The 15,581-nt window shown below is 39.0% G+C and overlaps 2 protein-coding genes across 3 annotated transcripts; one reads left to right on the forward strand and one right to left on the reverse strand.

Annotated features, from left to right (window-relative positions):
• Positions 1–293: 293 nt before the first annotated feature.
• On the reverse strand, positions 294–11,288 carry vars2 (valyl-tRNA synthetase 2, mitochondrial). The gene is made up of 30 exons (XM_087787445.1): positions 11,096–11,288; positions 10,829–10,998; positions 10,402–10,480; positions 10,218–10,318; positions 9,467–9,588; positions 9,338–9,404; positions 9,170–9,267; positions 8,899–8,980; positions 8,632–8,751; positions 8,200–8,308; positions 7,860–7,948; positions 7,411–7,501; positions 7,208–7,335; positions 6,626–6,729; positions 5,758–5,839; positions 5,603–5,679; positions 5,424–5,511; positions 5,258–5,351; positions 4,992–5,062; positions 4,799–4,924; positions 4,628–4,732; positions 4,343–4,411; positions 4,192–4,270; positions 3,808–3,938; positions 2,772–2,924; positions 2,356–2,574; positions 1,420–1,531; positions 1,131–1,324; positions 578–727; positions 294–439 (listed from the first exon to the last, which is right to left on the reverse strand). The coding sequence occupies exons 2-30, from the start codon at positions 10,985–10,987 to the stop codon at positions 368–370; spliced, it is 3,171 nt and encodes a 1,056-aa protein (XP_087643571.1). The 5' UTR covers positions 10,988–10,998; positions 11,096–11,288; the 3' UTR covers positions 294–367.
• Positions 11,289–11,566: 278 nt separating this feature from the next.
• On the forward strand, positions 11,567–15,468 carry ppp1r11 (protein phosphatase 1, regulatory (inhibitor) subunit 11). 2 transcript variants are annotated; one of them, XM_087785911.1, is made up of 4 exons: positions 11,567–11,851; positions 12,911–13,019; positions 13,342–13,525; positions 14,680–15,468. In XM_087785911.1, coding segments are annotated over exons 1-4 (372 nt in total). In that variant the 5' UTR covers positions 11,567–11,773; the 3' UTR covers positions 14,681–15,468. The 2 variants fall into 2 exon arrangements, with proteins under 2 accessions (XP_087642037.1, XP_087642038.1); XM_087785912.1 differs by lacking the exon at positions 14,680–15,468 and having other exon boundaries at positions 13,342–13,526.
• The last annotated feature ends 113 nt before the right edge of the window (positions 15,469–15,581 follow it).

Below are 15,581 nucleotides of genomic sequence, written 5' to 3' on the forward strand. Positions count from 1 at the left end.
TAAAGTAACTAGTTTGATGGGTATGCTCCCTGGGGTGTGTTTTTTTTAATTATTATTTTTTATTATTATTATTACTTTGCATTTCATCTTTCTTTTCAATGTACTTTATACTTGAATGTACCATTTTGTTCTGAAAAAATTAAAATAAAAAATTAAAAAAAAAAAGAAACTGCTAAATCTGGAAAGGAAAATCCTGGGAGAAGGACTTTTAAACTTGTAATAGACTGCAGCAAAAATTGTATTTAAATACTTTGATGAGTGAAATAAATACAGATATAACTCTTACCAGTGCATTATTAAAACAAAAGTCATTTATTGCAGAGTAAATGGATTTCCAGCCACATATAGATGTACATTTTAGCAACTTCTATTTCTTAGATTTTTCCAGAGATGTCAGCTGCTCCTCAATCTTCCTCACCTCCTGTTGTAGACCTGACAACTTTAAACAGGAGAGGGAATAAGCATCCTTTCTGGATATTTATTGACTGCTAAACATTGACAAAAAAACAACCTACAATGGCTCTCATACACTGACACGTATAGAAGCAACATTTCATCATTATGCTTTGCTCCGTACCTTTCCTTCCATCTGCAGTCTGACGTGGGCAGGGACTTTGGTCTGAAAGTCAAGCGACTGAACTTGAGTCAGAAGCCCCTGCATTTTCAACACCATCTTCTCTCTACGACGGTTGAGTCTGATGATCTGGTCCTCCAAGTTTATGCTGGACTGAAAGAACAAGATTAACAGGATTGGCTGTAATGCAATGAAGACATGCTGGTAATTACATTATTAAAATATTTATATACTTTATGATTAACTATGTTATCTTCGACATTAAAAAAGCTTTACTGGTTTAAAATGTAAAAACATCTTTAATAAAAGGTGCATGGACAGAATTTTCTTCCTAACAAAAATACATGTTTGTGCAGAAGAAAGGTTTGACAACATCACAAAAATAATGAAACATTTATTTGTGACTTTGTAAACAGTCTCTGAGATTTCAGTCAGACTTAAATACCGACTTTACTTGATAACTTGTTCATGTGCTGGGGGCCTACAGCATATTCTCAAGGCCATAAAGATGTTGTTTAAAGATTGTTTTAAACATGCGTTTATAGATGGTGTTCACCTGTGCAGGCAGGTGTACTTGACATGTGTGGTTGACCACTTCCACAAGGCTGCCACTGGGTGGGGGGTCTGACTGGAACTCCTCTCCTCCCTCAGGACAGTGGACGTGGAGGTCCGAGATTCTGCTCAGAATTCTTACAATAGAGGCATTGGTCTGAAGGATGTTGGCTTGTATAGGTGAACAAACAACCCACACTGTAACACAAAAGAACGCACACATGCAGAAACTTTTTATACATACACATCTAAAGTAATGGATCCATCTGTGTCAATAAAGTGTCATTTCTTACGAGCGGGTCTTTCTTTTGTGTGTGGACACTGGGCCCTGAGTGACCGAGCTGCTCTGACCACTTCCTTCACCAACTGGAATTCCTCTTCTCTCTTAGGGAAGTGGCAGTGTGCCTATGAGGACATGAGTTAAGCGGTCACTTAAATATTGTCTCAAGTTTTACAAAAATGCTTTTATAACGTAGACAAAAATAGATCAATAAAATAATGAAATATGTGGAGGAACCTTTCTGCTTACGCATGTCTGACAGCAAAAAGTCAAAATATTCTTTAGCAGACCATTGTCATGGTTGAGATTAAAAACCCACTGGTGGGTAAAGTACAATTTTACTTTTAGGTCCTGATCATTAAAGTTATACATGTTTAGCGTGGGGCACCATGTTTGATCTATTCATCTGCAGTGAAGTTTAAATTAAAGGAAAACAGTGTATTATCTGGAAGAAAAAAAGGGGGCACTTTTTTTTCTTTTTTTTTTACATTGTGCAAAAACCTGTGCCCTTCAAAATAAAAGCAACCAATTGTTTGCCTTGCCCCTTTTGGGTCCCACCATCAGAAGATGATGAAGAAGATGCAATACTTGCAATCCACCATAATGACATTATTATTTTCCCTAATTACTTCTATACCTCCTCTGTCCTACTCACTATCCATCTATGACGAGGAACCAAATGACTCTAGACCAGAAAAGTTTAAGATTTTTCCAGTAAATCCACAACGATGTCAACAGATCCAGATTTCTTTCCCATACCCTCTGCTGCCCTACTCTATACTCCCCTCTTTTCTCTCACTGTATCCTCCCTCACTCTTGTCTCCATCCATACTGTCTTTGCAGAACTTTAGTATTCTGTACTGAACAATGTTTTAGAACCTTTATGTGGCAGTAAAATATAAAAAGTGATCGATTTCTGGTTGTGACCACGCATCAAACGCAACAGTACCAGCTGAGTGGATCGGGGGTACTGCTGCACACACAGGCTGGTGTCAGCCATCTCGCCGCCCCTGAGCACCTGAACCCTCTGCCACAGCTCTTCTGTGAGGAAGGGCATGAAGGGCGAGAGCAGAGAAAGAGAAACACACACACAGTGGTAAAGAACTGAGGCGGCTTCTCGCTTTTCCTCAGCGTCTCCTGCAGCAGCGAGCACCGGCTTCACACACTCCTGAGGAAAACACACACATCAGAGTGACATCAGAGTGACATCAGAGTGACATCAGAGTGACATCAGAGTGACATCAGAGTGACATCAGAGTGACATCAGAGTGACATCAGAGTGACATCAGAGTGACATCAGAGTGACATCAGAGTGACATCAGAGTGACACGAGTAACTTGAACATTGATCATCCCGAGTTCTCACCAAGTAGACGTCACACAAGTTGTTCACCCAGAATGAGTGAAGCGCAGATGTGACCGTGTGCAGCTCATACTTGTCAAAGCTTTGCTCACACAGCGCCACCGTGCTGTAGAGGCGAGAGCAGATCCACTGATCCAGTTCACTTGTAGGCGACAGCTACAGCAATCACAAGAGATGTATTGCAATATTTGAATAATATTTATTAGAACTTAAAAGCAAACTCTTCACCCCTTTACAAACCCCATCCTGACGTCATGAGTTTTGCACGAGTTTTGACTGCAGTATGATAATCATCCTTTATGGTCAAGTATGATGAAATGTTTTATTATTTAACTTTGAACTAGTTGCTTAGTTAGAAGTGTTAACCCTATTCTAGTCTTCTATATAATTTCTGTTAATTTCAACTTGCTTTCACAATCATGTTCTGTTCCTTAAAGAAATCGATATGATAGTGTTTTCAACAAAAGGAACTTGTTCTTGTATTGTTTTTTAAACATAAACAAACTTGGTATTTGAACGGGGGATAAATAAACTAAACACATTCAAACTGGGTCATCAAGGTAAAAAACTAAATCTGAAAACACAGATTTATTGTTTTTACATAAAAAATATTTTGTATATATATATATCCTGAGGGATCAATAAAGTTTTACCTTACCTTATATATATATATATATATATATATATATATATATATATATATATATATATATTGTTCTATTGTTGCATTTGGTGCAACTCATTTAAGCATTTAATTTATATATAATATTACACCAAATTTGGTTTAAAAATGTAACTACTACATGTCCCATCACAACATTAGCCTCTGTATGATTTTTGCAGCATAATGCTTAACTTTTATTATTAACAGCTTATTACATCTTTTGATGTTCTGGTATGGGTATAGCGTCGTGTGTGAGGAAACAGCTCAGCAGATTTAAGACAAAAAAAAACAGGATGAGGAAAGACTTCCTCAAACACACCCAAAACAGTTTTTTGGCTATGACAGCAGAAAAGTCAGAGTACGACGGAGAGTTACCTCCTCCAGAGACCCGGCTGGGACTTGGATGTCACCGAGTGCCTGCAGCGTGAACCGGACAGTTTGCCACATCTTGTTACAGAAGTGTCTGCAGCTGAGAACCTGAGAGATGGACATGCTGATGTCTTCTCCTTCATGGATGCAGAGAAATGTAATCGGATGAAAGGATTAAAGACAATTATATTTATACTTTTAGTACAACAACGAAGGATTATCTGCAATGTTCATTCGTCATTTTTGTTTCTTAGTCAAACAATGTAAACTCTGTGAGCAGATGTTTAGTTAAGCAACAACAACATGTATCAGAAGAAAAGAACAAGATTCCCAGTGAATAATGACTTTTTTGGATGATTCATCAAATAAAGTGAAAGTGAAGTTGCTGACCCTGCATCTTGTGAGAACAAAGGGCAAATCTCAGAGCATCCGTGCCACACTCAGGGATGCCAGAGGGGAACTCTTTCCTCTGTGTAACGTGAACAAAGAACATAAGTTAGAAAATATTGGTGTGTGCAAAAGACACACGAGAGAAGCTAACCTGAGCTTCAATGGCAACCCTCTGTTCTCGGGGGTCCAGGTTCCCCAGCTTTACCTTCTGCTCTAATGTCTGACAGAAAGATAACAGAAAACATCATTTCTCATGGAGAGAGAACTGTTGGCATATGGACAGATGCGTCCTTGTGTAGACATAGAACTATATTAATTATGGACAAAAATATATAACATTTAAAAACACGTGCATGCAGCATTGTTTATGTCAATGTGAAAGATAAGATGCGTTTTTTTATGAAACAAAAAGCCTTAAATGAAACATTACACCTACTTCCAGAGAGACTCCATGGATGACATCCAACGGGTCAATAACATTTCCAAGAGATTTACTCATTTTCCTGCCGTGCTTGTCTCTCACCAGAGAGTGAAGCAGAACCTGACGAGAGGAATGGACAATGTCATCAAGAGACATTTGCCAGTTAAAAAAATGAAATAACCACACCTGCTTGAAAGGCAGTTGTCCGGTCAGTTCTGTGCCCAACATCACCATCCTTGCCACCCAGAAGAAGACGAGATCACTGCCGGTCTCCAGCAGAGAGTTTGGATAGAATCTCTGGAAGTCTGGAGTCTGCAGGAGAAGAGTTATGTGATTCAGCACCATGGGATGTAAGAGGATGATGAACATTCAGTAGTACCTGTTCAGGCCAGCCCAGCATTGCAAAAGGAAATAATGCAGAGGAGAACCAAGTGTCCAGAACATCCACGTCTGACGCACAAGAGACAAAGAAACTTTTAACAACTAATAAGTGACATTTTATTCTTAACGTGATGTACCAATACACAGATGTGTAATGATAATTATGCATTACAGATACAGGGACTTTGATATTTAATTTGTTTTCAAGTGTCCGAAAACTGACGCAGACATTTAAGGCTACTAATAAGGAGGTTTCCATCACACCTTGAGTCAGACTGATCTCCTCCTGAGTCACTCCATATTTCACAGCTGCTCTCTGCCGGGCCTCGTCCTCACTCCTTCCCCAAACCCACCGCTCCTACAGACACAGCAAAACAGCTGCTACCAAAAAAAGTCTTCAGGTTTAGTCACTATTCACATGAAGTCAGACCTCTTCTTCACCAGAGGAATTAGCCAGATGGACCATGTATGCTGGGATCTGATGCCCCCACCACAGCTGCCTGGATATGCACCAATCACTGAAGAACAAAACAAGTATTTGAAATGACACAGCAACAGGTGGATCAGACATACTCCAGGTTATACATGAAGAAGAAAGAGCTGACATACTTGATGTTGGACATCCATTTCTTCCAGCTCTTGGTGTAAAGGTGAGGGATGATTTCCAAATGACCTTCCTCCACAGACTGATGACATGAAATCATTTATGTTGACACTTAATGATAGGAAAACTTATGTTGCAGGCGTAGTTTTTTTTGACTAACCTTGACAGATTTCTGAGCCATTTCCTGACTGCGGACAAACCACTGCTTTTTCAGAAGAGGCTCCACAATGTCCCCCGAGCGACTGAGACAATTGGACACAAGAAACGTCAAAACAAAAACTTTGACATTTAACCTCTTCAAGTTTGATAAAAATGTTCAACTTACAGACTTTAGATTTCCAAATGTCAAATCAATTTTAAAACTTGAGCTAGCATTTCAAAACATAACTGCACAAAATACACTGTGCCTGTTACACAATTTCAGCCATGAAGAAATATTCTTCGTCTCTTTCCCAAGTTTCTAATGAATCCCAAATGCAAGAGTTTCACTGTTGGAGCAGGAATTGTGATTGTGTTTAAATCTGGAAATGATTTATTTTAAAATAAATACATATTTTGAGAATTCAATCTAACATAAATCTTACTTATCATTTGTTCACATTTTGAGAAATGTTGATTAACGACAATTTAATGCCGATTAAGGCATTGTAGGAACCACGATCATTCATTCTTATTCTTGCTCTCCTTCCATCTGGTCTGGGTTACGGTTGCCAAGGATCACTTTCATTGGCTGATGATCATGTGCAAAGACACATTTGAGAACGATGGTTCCAGTAATTTTAGTTGGCACACAATGTCGTCCAACCCTTTTTAATAGAAACCCCCTCAAAAGTCTAAACAAAAAAACCCAAAATAAACGTGACAAGAGAAGATGAATTCTCTAAATCATATAGTTTATTTTAACGGCTCATTAAATACTCTGATCAACACAAATGAGTTAGAAAATTATTTTTTTAATTTCTTAGCATTTTTTGCTATATCATTTTTTTTTTATAGGACAATCTTAAGTAGAAGGTATGTTTCTTTACCTGCAGACAGGTAAGTTCATCATATGATCCTTCTTCCCTCTGAACAGCTTCTTCTCCACAAGAGCATCCACAATCAGACGCCTCGCATCGAATCGCTTCACACCCTTCGAGGATGAAGAAATGTAAGTGTCAGAGTATTGAATTATAAACAAAAACATTTAGATTAGATAGACTTTATTAATCCCTCTGGATAAACATTTAAACATTTAAGAAGCAATATAACAATTACTGCGATTTATGTGGTGCATATTCAATCATCAATCATCAAAACATTTAGCAATGTAGCATTTACCAAAGCTAGTACCTGTAATAAACTTAATGAAGTAACAGTAACATCAGGTTATATTATAGAATTCCACTTCTACAGTGAACAGAAATAAAGTTAAGGAAAACATGCATTTGTAAGAGATTAAATTTAAGCTTTATGAGTCAAACTCACATAAAACTTGAATTTACCGTATATCAAAGTTTAAATAAGCTCTGATGGAAATGTAATGTGACACCTTGCAAAACATTTGGCAACCTGAATAAATCAAATGTTGTGTTAACACTGACAATAGAAGTTTCTGAGTCCTCTAGTACCTCAAGCCAAGGTCCACACATGGGTGTCATTCTCCCGTCTCCTCCAATCGCAGTGAGCCGAGGCAATGAATGACACTGTGACATCAGGAAGTCGGTGTGGTCATGAGCAGGAGTCAGCTTGACCGCACCTGTGGTCGGGTCACAACATGTCAATCTGGTTAGTCTGGCACTGATGAGGCCTGCAAGAGGCCAGATGTATTCACCTGTCCCGAGCTGCATGTCCACGCTGGTGTCTGTGATGATCGGCAACAGTCTGTCTGTGAACGGGTGTCTACACATCTGACCATGGACGTCCTGCAACACAAGTTTTATTATAGTCACTAGTTACTATTCTTTCAAAAAGTCTATCTCATCACCTAATAGCCGTTTTTTACTGAATGAGGTTAACTAATATAAAATAATTGTAATCCTGTCAACAGATTCAAATATATATATATTTATATACATTTCAGCATCACAGCCCCTCAGGTCGTGGTCTGTGCACCCCCTTGTGGGGGATGCAGTGCAATGACAAGAGGGGCGAGACTTACTGATCAGATTTCACATCTGGAACTGCTTTTTGTATTACTGTGGATTGGAGATTCAAATCAAATAATACTGATTGGCAGATATTTACTTAATTCAGTCTGAAGTGAGGATTAATTTATTCAACCTTGTAGCGAGAATCATCAGGATGAACAGCAACGGCCACGTCCCCCATCATGGTCTCTGGACGGGTAGTAGAAACTGACACTTCTCCACCTGAGCATGGGAAGGAATGTGAGTGGAAAGCACATTTTCAGACAAACTAGTTCTTGAACATCTACATCCACCAGTCATAGAGATCTTCAATAGATGACATTTATTCCATGACTGATTCAAAACTAACAGATAATAAAGGATCTTGAGACTTTTTGTTTCCTTTTCAGCAGACATTATCATTTTAAATATATATTTTAATATCATCAAAACTACATAATTTAAAAAAAAAAGAATTTTAAGGCAACACTCACTGTGATCCTCAAGAGGGTAAGCAAAGGTGATCATGGTCCCAAACTCAACTTTATCCTCATAACCAGGAACATTAAACATTGTTGGACCCGACAGCTCTTTGTAGTCCACCTGTAGAGAAACGCTGTCAACAGATGCCAGAGACATAACTTGATCATTCACATTCATACACTTTTTCAGTACAGTACCAGCACTGGTACACAGCCTACTTGAATTTGCACCACAGCAGGACGTGCAAGAGTTTCTGTCATTAAACTTTTCTCCAATCCGTCATCTGATATGCAGCAAATTGGTGGTAAAATAAATATTCAAAACCCTCTTAGTAACAATGCTTCTTGCTGATTTTAACAGCCTGCAACAAGTTAAAATTGAACTACAATTTCTAGTGTGGATCTGGGGTAAGAAATATAGAGACAAACTTTATGTCTAGGTACCTCAATATCAGAGATGGCTGACTCCAGAGCACAGCTCCAGTTGACCAGACTCTCTGAGCGATAGATGAGTCCTGCATCACACAGTCGTACGAAGGCTTCAGTCACAGCCTTGCTGTAGGCCTGGACAACACAATGGTATTTACTTCAGTTTCGAGTCCAATGACACATCGTCAAAATAACATTTTAAAACAAATCACTTATTTTCCTTCAGCAAATGATCAGAATCTAAATATATGTATCTTTTTTAAGCATAAAAGTGCATCTTACAGGATCCATAGTGAAACAGGCACGACTCCAGTCAAGAGAAGCTCCAAGCTTCCTCAGCTGCATGTAGATCTCATCTCCCTTCCTGTACGAACACATGAGATGAATATTACACGACTATTTATTTATTTCTGCAAATACATCACGGGAGGAAAAAAACACATTTTAGTACAAATGTAAAAATACTATATAACATCCTCCAGAGTTTAAAAAAAAATCCACATAATTCATGTAAACTCATTATAAAGACACACTAAAAGTAAATACGACTCACTCTTTTTTCCATTTCCACACCTCTTTTAAGAATTCTTCTCTGGTGAAGTCATGTCTGCATTTCCCCTGCTGTTGCATGAGCTTCCTCTCCACGACAGTCTGAAGCAAATGAACATTGTTAAAAAAAAAAAAAAAAATCAATTTCCTCCATCAGTGAATGATATCATACCTGTGTAGCAATACCTGCATGATCACATCCAGGCAGCCAGAGGACTCGAAATCCCTGCATCCTCCGCCTAGTCAAGAAGTTAAAGCACACTGTAAGTATTAATTCCGTACCAGACACTATTTTCCATACCTTCGAACCAGAGCGTCTTCCACAGCCACAGTGAGAGCGTGACCCAGGTGCAGCGTTCCGGTCACATTAGGAGGAGGGATGCAGAGAGTGAAGGTTCGATCCACAGCATGGGGCGTCTTCTCCTGCAAACAAGAGTGACAGAACAAGTTACTTGGGTTTAGTTTTAATTTTAGGTTTACTCATAGAAAAAATGTGATATTCTTCAGTTACTGTATAATATTTGAAAGCAATAGTAATACATTGTATTCCACGGTTAAGATGGCGATCAGACGCTACGTTGAACATTCATAGATCTGAATGACAATCATTAAGCTACTTCATTCTGAATATACAATATATTGTAGAACAAATCTGATTTTCAATTTAAAACCATCTGCCATGGAGTCCACAGCTGACATGCGGCAGCACTGTCTGATGGGAAGTGCCAGAAGTTGGATTGGAAAAGGTCACAGTGCCAGAAGCAAATGCTAAATGATTGCACGGGTCAGTAAACATATTTGGTGCTGCTTTGCATTCCAAAGTCCAACTCATATAACCAATAGACACCTGGTAATTGACCTAAAATGACGAGAGATGCATTCAAATCAGTAAGAAAGGGTTAAATAGGAGTCATTAAGTCACTGTGATGATTAACAAAATACTTTATAGGTAAGTAGAAAATTACAATAAGGATAAAATGACCAAAAAGCTATTTAATTCAACAGTAGACTGTAAACTTTTTTTAGACAAAAAACTGACAGTTTTTCCTCACATGCCGATCCGGGTTGAAGAGTTGCTCCTTCTCCCACCACTGGTACCAGCTGGACTCCACATACTCCGGACTGTAGGAGGCTGGCAGAGGTAGGCTGGTATCTGTAATGAGGAAAAGCTTTGCTATAATGTGGAGGTAAATAAAAATTTCACGCTTTTGTAGCACCTTGTCTTAAGCAAATCACCTTTTTTTGTCCCAAGGGGCGTTTTAGCTGAGTACACAATCCTTTCTTTCTCCCTCCATTTCAATGTCTCTTCAGATGACTGGAAGTGAACAAAAAATGTGTGGTCAAGTTTGACAGAATATAAATCAACTCCGTTTCCAAGTCACAACTCATTGAATTTCAAATATGATCATTTAAAAAGGGGGTACAGTAGCATATGTTTTCAATGCTTTGAATTACTTTTATATGTTGTTGACAAGATGCATTTATATGATATTTGGACGGTTAACATACAATTGAAGAAGGGAAAGCTCATTTATATTTATTATGATTTATATAATTTCCTGGATTCATAACAAACAAAAAACTACCCCAAATGTGTCACTGCTGTGTCAAAAGGACTCGGAACTATGCAGGATTCAAGAAGATCTACAGCTATGTCACTCACGCTGTTCTGCAAAATGGATTTCTCCTTCTCTCTCTTTCGTTTTTGTTTCTCCACTTGAAGTCGTAATTTTGAGGAGGTGGAAGATCCAGGTGGTTTGTTGCAGAAGTGGCGAAATATCAGCCTAGGTGTCAAACCAAGACCATGGCGTGACCTCCACATCCTCGGAGATGCTTCAATGACACACAGAAAGCGATGGTAGGTTTATGCAAGACGGTAATGCAGACTCAGAATTATAGTATATAATATTTCAGTAGTTCAGTTACTCACTAAGCGACACTATTGATGTGATTCACGACCTTCACCTCGGTTTTCATTTAAAAACGTTGTCCAAGGCTGCTCTTCACACCTCAGTCAATCCTTGGACACATTCATGATAATAATAATATAGCTATGCATGCCATGCTGCCATAGTAAATAAATGAAATTCCCACGTCCCGGTTAAAAATCCTCTTCTTCCGACAGCGTTTCTTCGTCTACTCTCGAAAAAAGTTAGTTCATGTCGTCAATGACACAATAGCTCTTTACTGCCACCCCCGGTAAACAAAAGTAAAGCACTTGTTTATGTTTAATGTCGCAAACTACGTTTTTAAAATTAAAATGCATGTGGAATATTCCACTTTTCTTTTTTTGTTTATATAAATACTTTATCTCCCAATAATAAATGATCACTTACCCTTTTATATTTTGATGATATTTTTATACTTCCGGTTCAGCCCTCATGACAGAACAGTGCTTGACTCAAGACAACATCCCATCACACTCACAGTGCTTGAACCTATTCTATTGACAGTCCGTTAACAGGATCGTAAGGATATCATTTCAAAGAGAGCGGTGGACGGTTTCTATTCGCCATAACTCTGCGCGAGAAGAAGTCCCGACGGTTGTCCTCAGCCAACTTCCATCTATTGATCGATCTGGGTTAGCTTTAGCCAGCTAGCTTCAGGGATGGCTGAGGTTCCGGGCACGTCGAGTGAGACGATCACGGAGACCGTGCAGACGAGCACTCCACCGCCTCCCCAGCAGGTGAGCCACAGGATTATCTTGGACACGGATTTCATTTGTCGTTTGCTAGTCGTCAAAAGAATTTCTAACATCACTGAGAGGCCGCGTTGTCTTGTTTAAAGCGTTGGTGACACACGACTGTCAGATCCACATGATTCTAGATTCTAGAATTAACTACTGTTGATACACTGTGACAACTGGTTTATATACGTTAAATGAATAGAACAAGTTGTGTGCGACACACTGATACATGCCCCTAATACCTGTCCACTATTCTGTTAACCTTAACCTATACATACCATATATAGCCATATATATATATATATATACCATATATAGGACCAGAGGAGAGAAATCCTTCCAGGCTGTTGCTCCTAAGCTTTAGAACGATCTTCCTCTCTCTTTGTGTTTGATGATCTACTGACTCCTTTAAGAAACATCTTAAGACATTTTTATTTGTTCAGGCTTTTCCTTGATTTTCTGGAACTCCTGTTGTGTTATCAGTGTTATCTTGCCCTTTAAAGTATATACTTTATTGAATATTGTTTTGATTGTTTAAGCGCTTTGTGACCCTGGTCTGGAAAAGCGCTATACAAATAAAAATTACTTACTTACTTACATGAAGATATGGTATTGTTATGGTCACAAGTCCTGCTTCCATTACCTTTCTAGGATCTGAGCTTAATGACCCCTGACCCCTGATCACAGACTTCCTATCTCTTAAGAATCATCAGTAAATGTGTTGCGATCATAAACACTTTCTCCTTATGGTATCAGATGACATGACAGCAGTAAAAGTATTGCTGTAAGCGTTTGCCAATACAATTTGAACTTTAAATATGATGTTGGTGGTCTTGGCAGAGTGATGGGCTATTAAGCAGGTCAACCTCTGGTCAATCGGAGCAGTAGGTTTGCAAGTGACAATACTCAAGATATTTTAGAAGGTTTTGAGCAGTTAGTTAAAGACGTCTTTTTCCCTTCACTTAATTTGAAATGTAAAGAGTAGTCCTTTGAAATAACCTTTCTATAGTTCTCTGTTTGGGTCGGTTGTCGCTCACTAACAGTGTCTTGCCTGTGCAGGAGGGACGCAGCCTGACAATCAAGTTGAGAAAGAGGAAGACGGAGAAGAAGGTGGAGTGGTCCAGTGACACGGTGGACAACGAACATCTGGGGAGGCGATCTTCGAAATGTATGTGGACTTCCTTCTTTCTTTTTTAAAGATCAAAGCGTGCAGTTTTAAAACACAATTCGTACTTGGACATAACGCCGGCAATTTTGAATCTCAAATCTATCTTCTGCTTGTTTTGTATAATTGCTTTTTATTTACTGCTCTCATGCTCTATTGAATGTAAATGAGCTCTCACACTCACTGGATTCTATTTATGGCACACGCTGAGAAATGAGACCCTTGTAGTGTTAAAATGATCTACACTCCTGCTTTAATTAACTGGCTCTCCATGGATCTATTTATTTTTTGCAAACCATATTTGAATCCGTTGTGTCCTCCTCAGGCTGCTGTATCTATGAGAAACCTCGACAGTTTGGGGAATCCTCCTCAGAGAGTGATGGCGAGGAGGACGACGAGGGGTGTGGCAGTGCTCACTGCGTCTTGGGTCATGGCAGAAGAGATCACAGTCACAGTAAAGACCAGGAACCCACAGTACCACCAAATTCTGGAGGGTCAAATACCCACTAGTAAGTACTGTACACCATGGTGGCCCCAGTTATTAGTGTGACGCTTTGTTACCAAAGTAAAAAATGTCTTTCTTTTTTTTTTTAATTCATTCTAGTCTAGATGAGGAAGTATACTGGAAATCCATCTTCTTCTTTTGTTATGCAAAGTTAGGACCTGTAGTATGTGGCTAACTTGTTTTGGTTTTTATTACTATACCTTAATGAAGTTAATCATTGTGTTGCGATTTAGATTGTTGTATTACTCAAGTATTATCCATAGCATTTCCAAGACAGAGAATATTGATTGAACCCATGTAGGTGAAGGTAGCAGAGGAGATAGGAAAGTGTAGAGCAGGTTGGATGACCATGATTTCCAGAAGAGAGGAGCACTTGTTGACTAGTGATAGGGGTGTCCAGGCAGATAACATTGAGTGCAGAAAAGTAAAGTAATTCATTTTCTGAATTCTGAAAATGAGGACTTGGCAAGAAAAATATCTTGAATCAATTTCTATTTCAACATGGTTCATGAAGCAACTTTAGAAAGAGACTTTTTCTTTGGTCAACACGTGAAATTGTAAAATGATTTGTCCAACATTATTCTTCATTTCTGAACGCTGTACTAGGCAGGAACATTTTAGACTTTAGACTTTATTTTATTGTAATTGCACAGAAAACACAGCAGTGAAACTGCCAACAAAATGTCGTTGCTTTCAGTTCAGCAGTAGATTACTCAGAAGTTAGGGTACAATATAGTGAGTTCAGGTTTGTTGATGAGTTACATCATGTAGAAGTGGGAATGTCAAAATGTAGTACTGGGTCTATTGTCTTTGAAGACGCTGCCACACTTCCATGTTTCCACAAATAGCAGTGGAGGTAAATATCCAAGTAGTTTGAAAATGAGTCAACTGGACTGTGTTGAGTTCTATACTGGCCCCTTACCCCAGCTCATTTGGAACTGAAGAAACTTCCTAGATGAAACATCTTCCTAGAACTCTACACAGTCCAGTTGATTCGTTTTCGATCCACTTGGATAACCATGACCTGGGCGAGGGGACATTGACAGACAGTAGATGTAAAAAAAGACCTGTTTTTCCATGTAGGCTAACTGCATTACTCGCAACAATTGAAGCAAAGAGAACCACGTTTAAATAGGTCTAATGACTGTTTCTCAACAGGACCACGTGGAGCTGGAGCTGTGCACAATCCTTGGAGCCTGGGCACCAGAGCAGATGCATTGACACACGAAATCACACAGAGAGTCAGAGCAAAGCGTTGGGTTAGATACAAAATGACAAAAAAAAAAGACTTTGAGTGTTAGCGGTGTTGGTGTGGACCTGCAGACGAACCGTGAGCGTTGACCAGGTAAAGATGCATGACTGCTGGCTCAGGTTCGGTCCTCAGCTGTGGGCAGAGTCCCCCCCCCCCTCCCCCCCCATCATCGCCATGCTTACTACAACACTGGTACCACGGTCTCCACATCTGCAGCTCTTCTCCACTAGTATATTCACTCAGTGACATGACTCGTGTGCTGCTATTGCACCTTCAAGTATATACGATTAAGCTTAATGCGTGCAGTTTTAATGTGAATTTAAGTTTTGAGCTGTGAGGGTACTGGCTCGCTGCTGCTTGTGGAACAAGTGTCACTCGTTTAACTGCCGAGGTTTCAGCTTTTCTACAAGGCCCGACTAACAGAAGCAGAAACATAGGCATGGAGATGTTTCAGTGCATTCTCATGTTGCTCTAGTGACAGGAAGTGGGTTTTTTCAAAGTATTTTAATTTAATATGGATTTGTTGATATGACTAAGTGAGTTTGATCTGATGTTTTAAAAGCTCATATCCGAAGATCCAATCATCAATCATACTTTGTACACTTGTGAAGCAGCATTTTAGCTTTTCTTTTTATATTTGACGCTTCTGATGTAATGTTGCCAGAATAAATAATAATAAAAAGTAACTGAAGCTACTTCATCTGGTCTGTTTAAATTATATGGTGTTTTCATTTTAAGTAAACTTAGAAAATGTTTTTTGTTTTTTTAAGTGTTTTTTTTCTGTGTCTTTTGAAGGTATTAAGGAAAG

Source organism: Callionymus lyra, chromosome 3, assembly GCF_982586985.1.
Source record: "Callionymus lyra chromosome 3, fCalLyr1.hap1.1, whole genome shotgun sequence".
NCBI classification, from domain to species: Eukaryota; Metazoa; Chordata; class Actinopteri; order Syngnathiformes; family Callionymidae; genus Callionymus; species Callionymus lyra.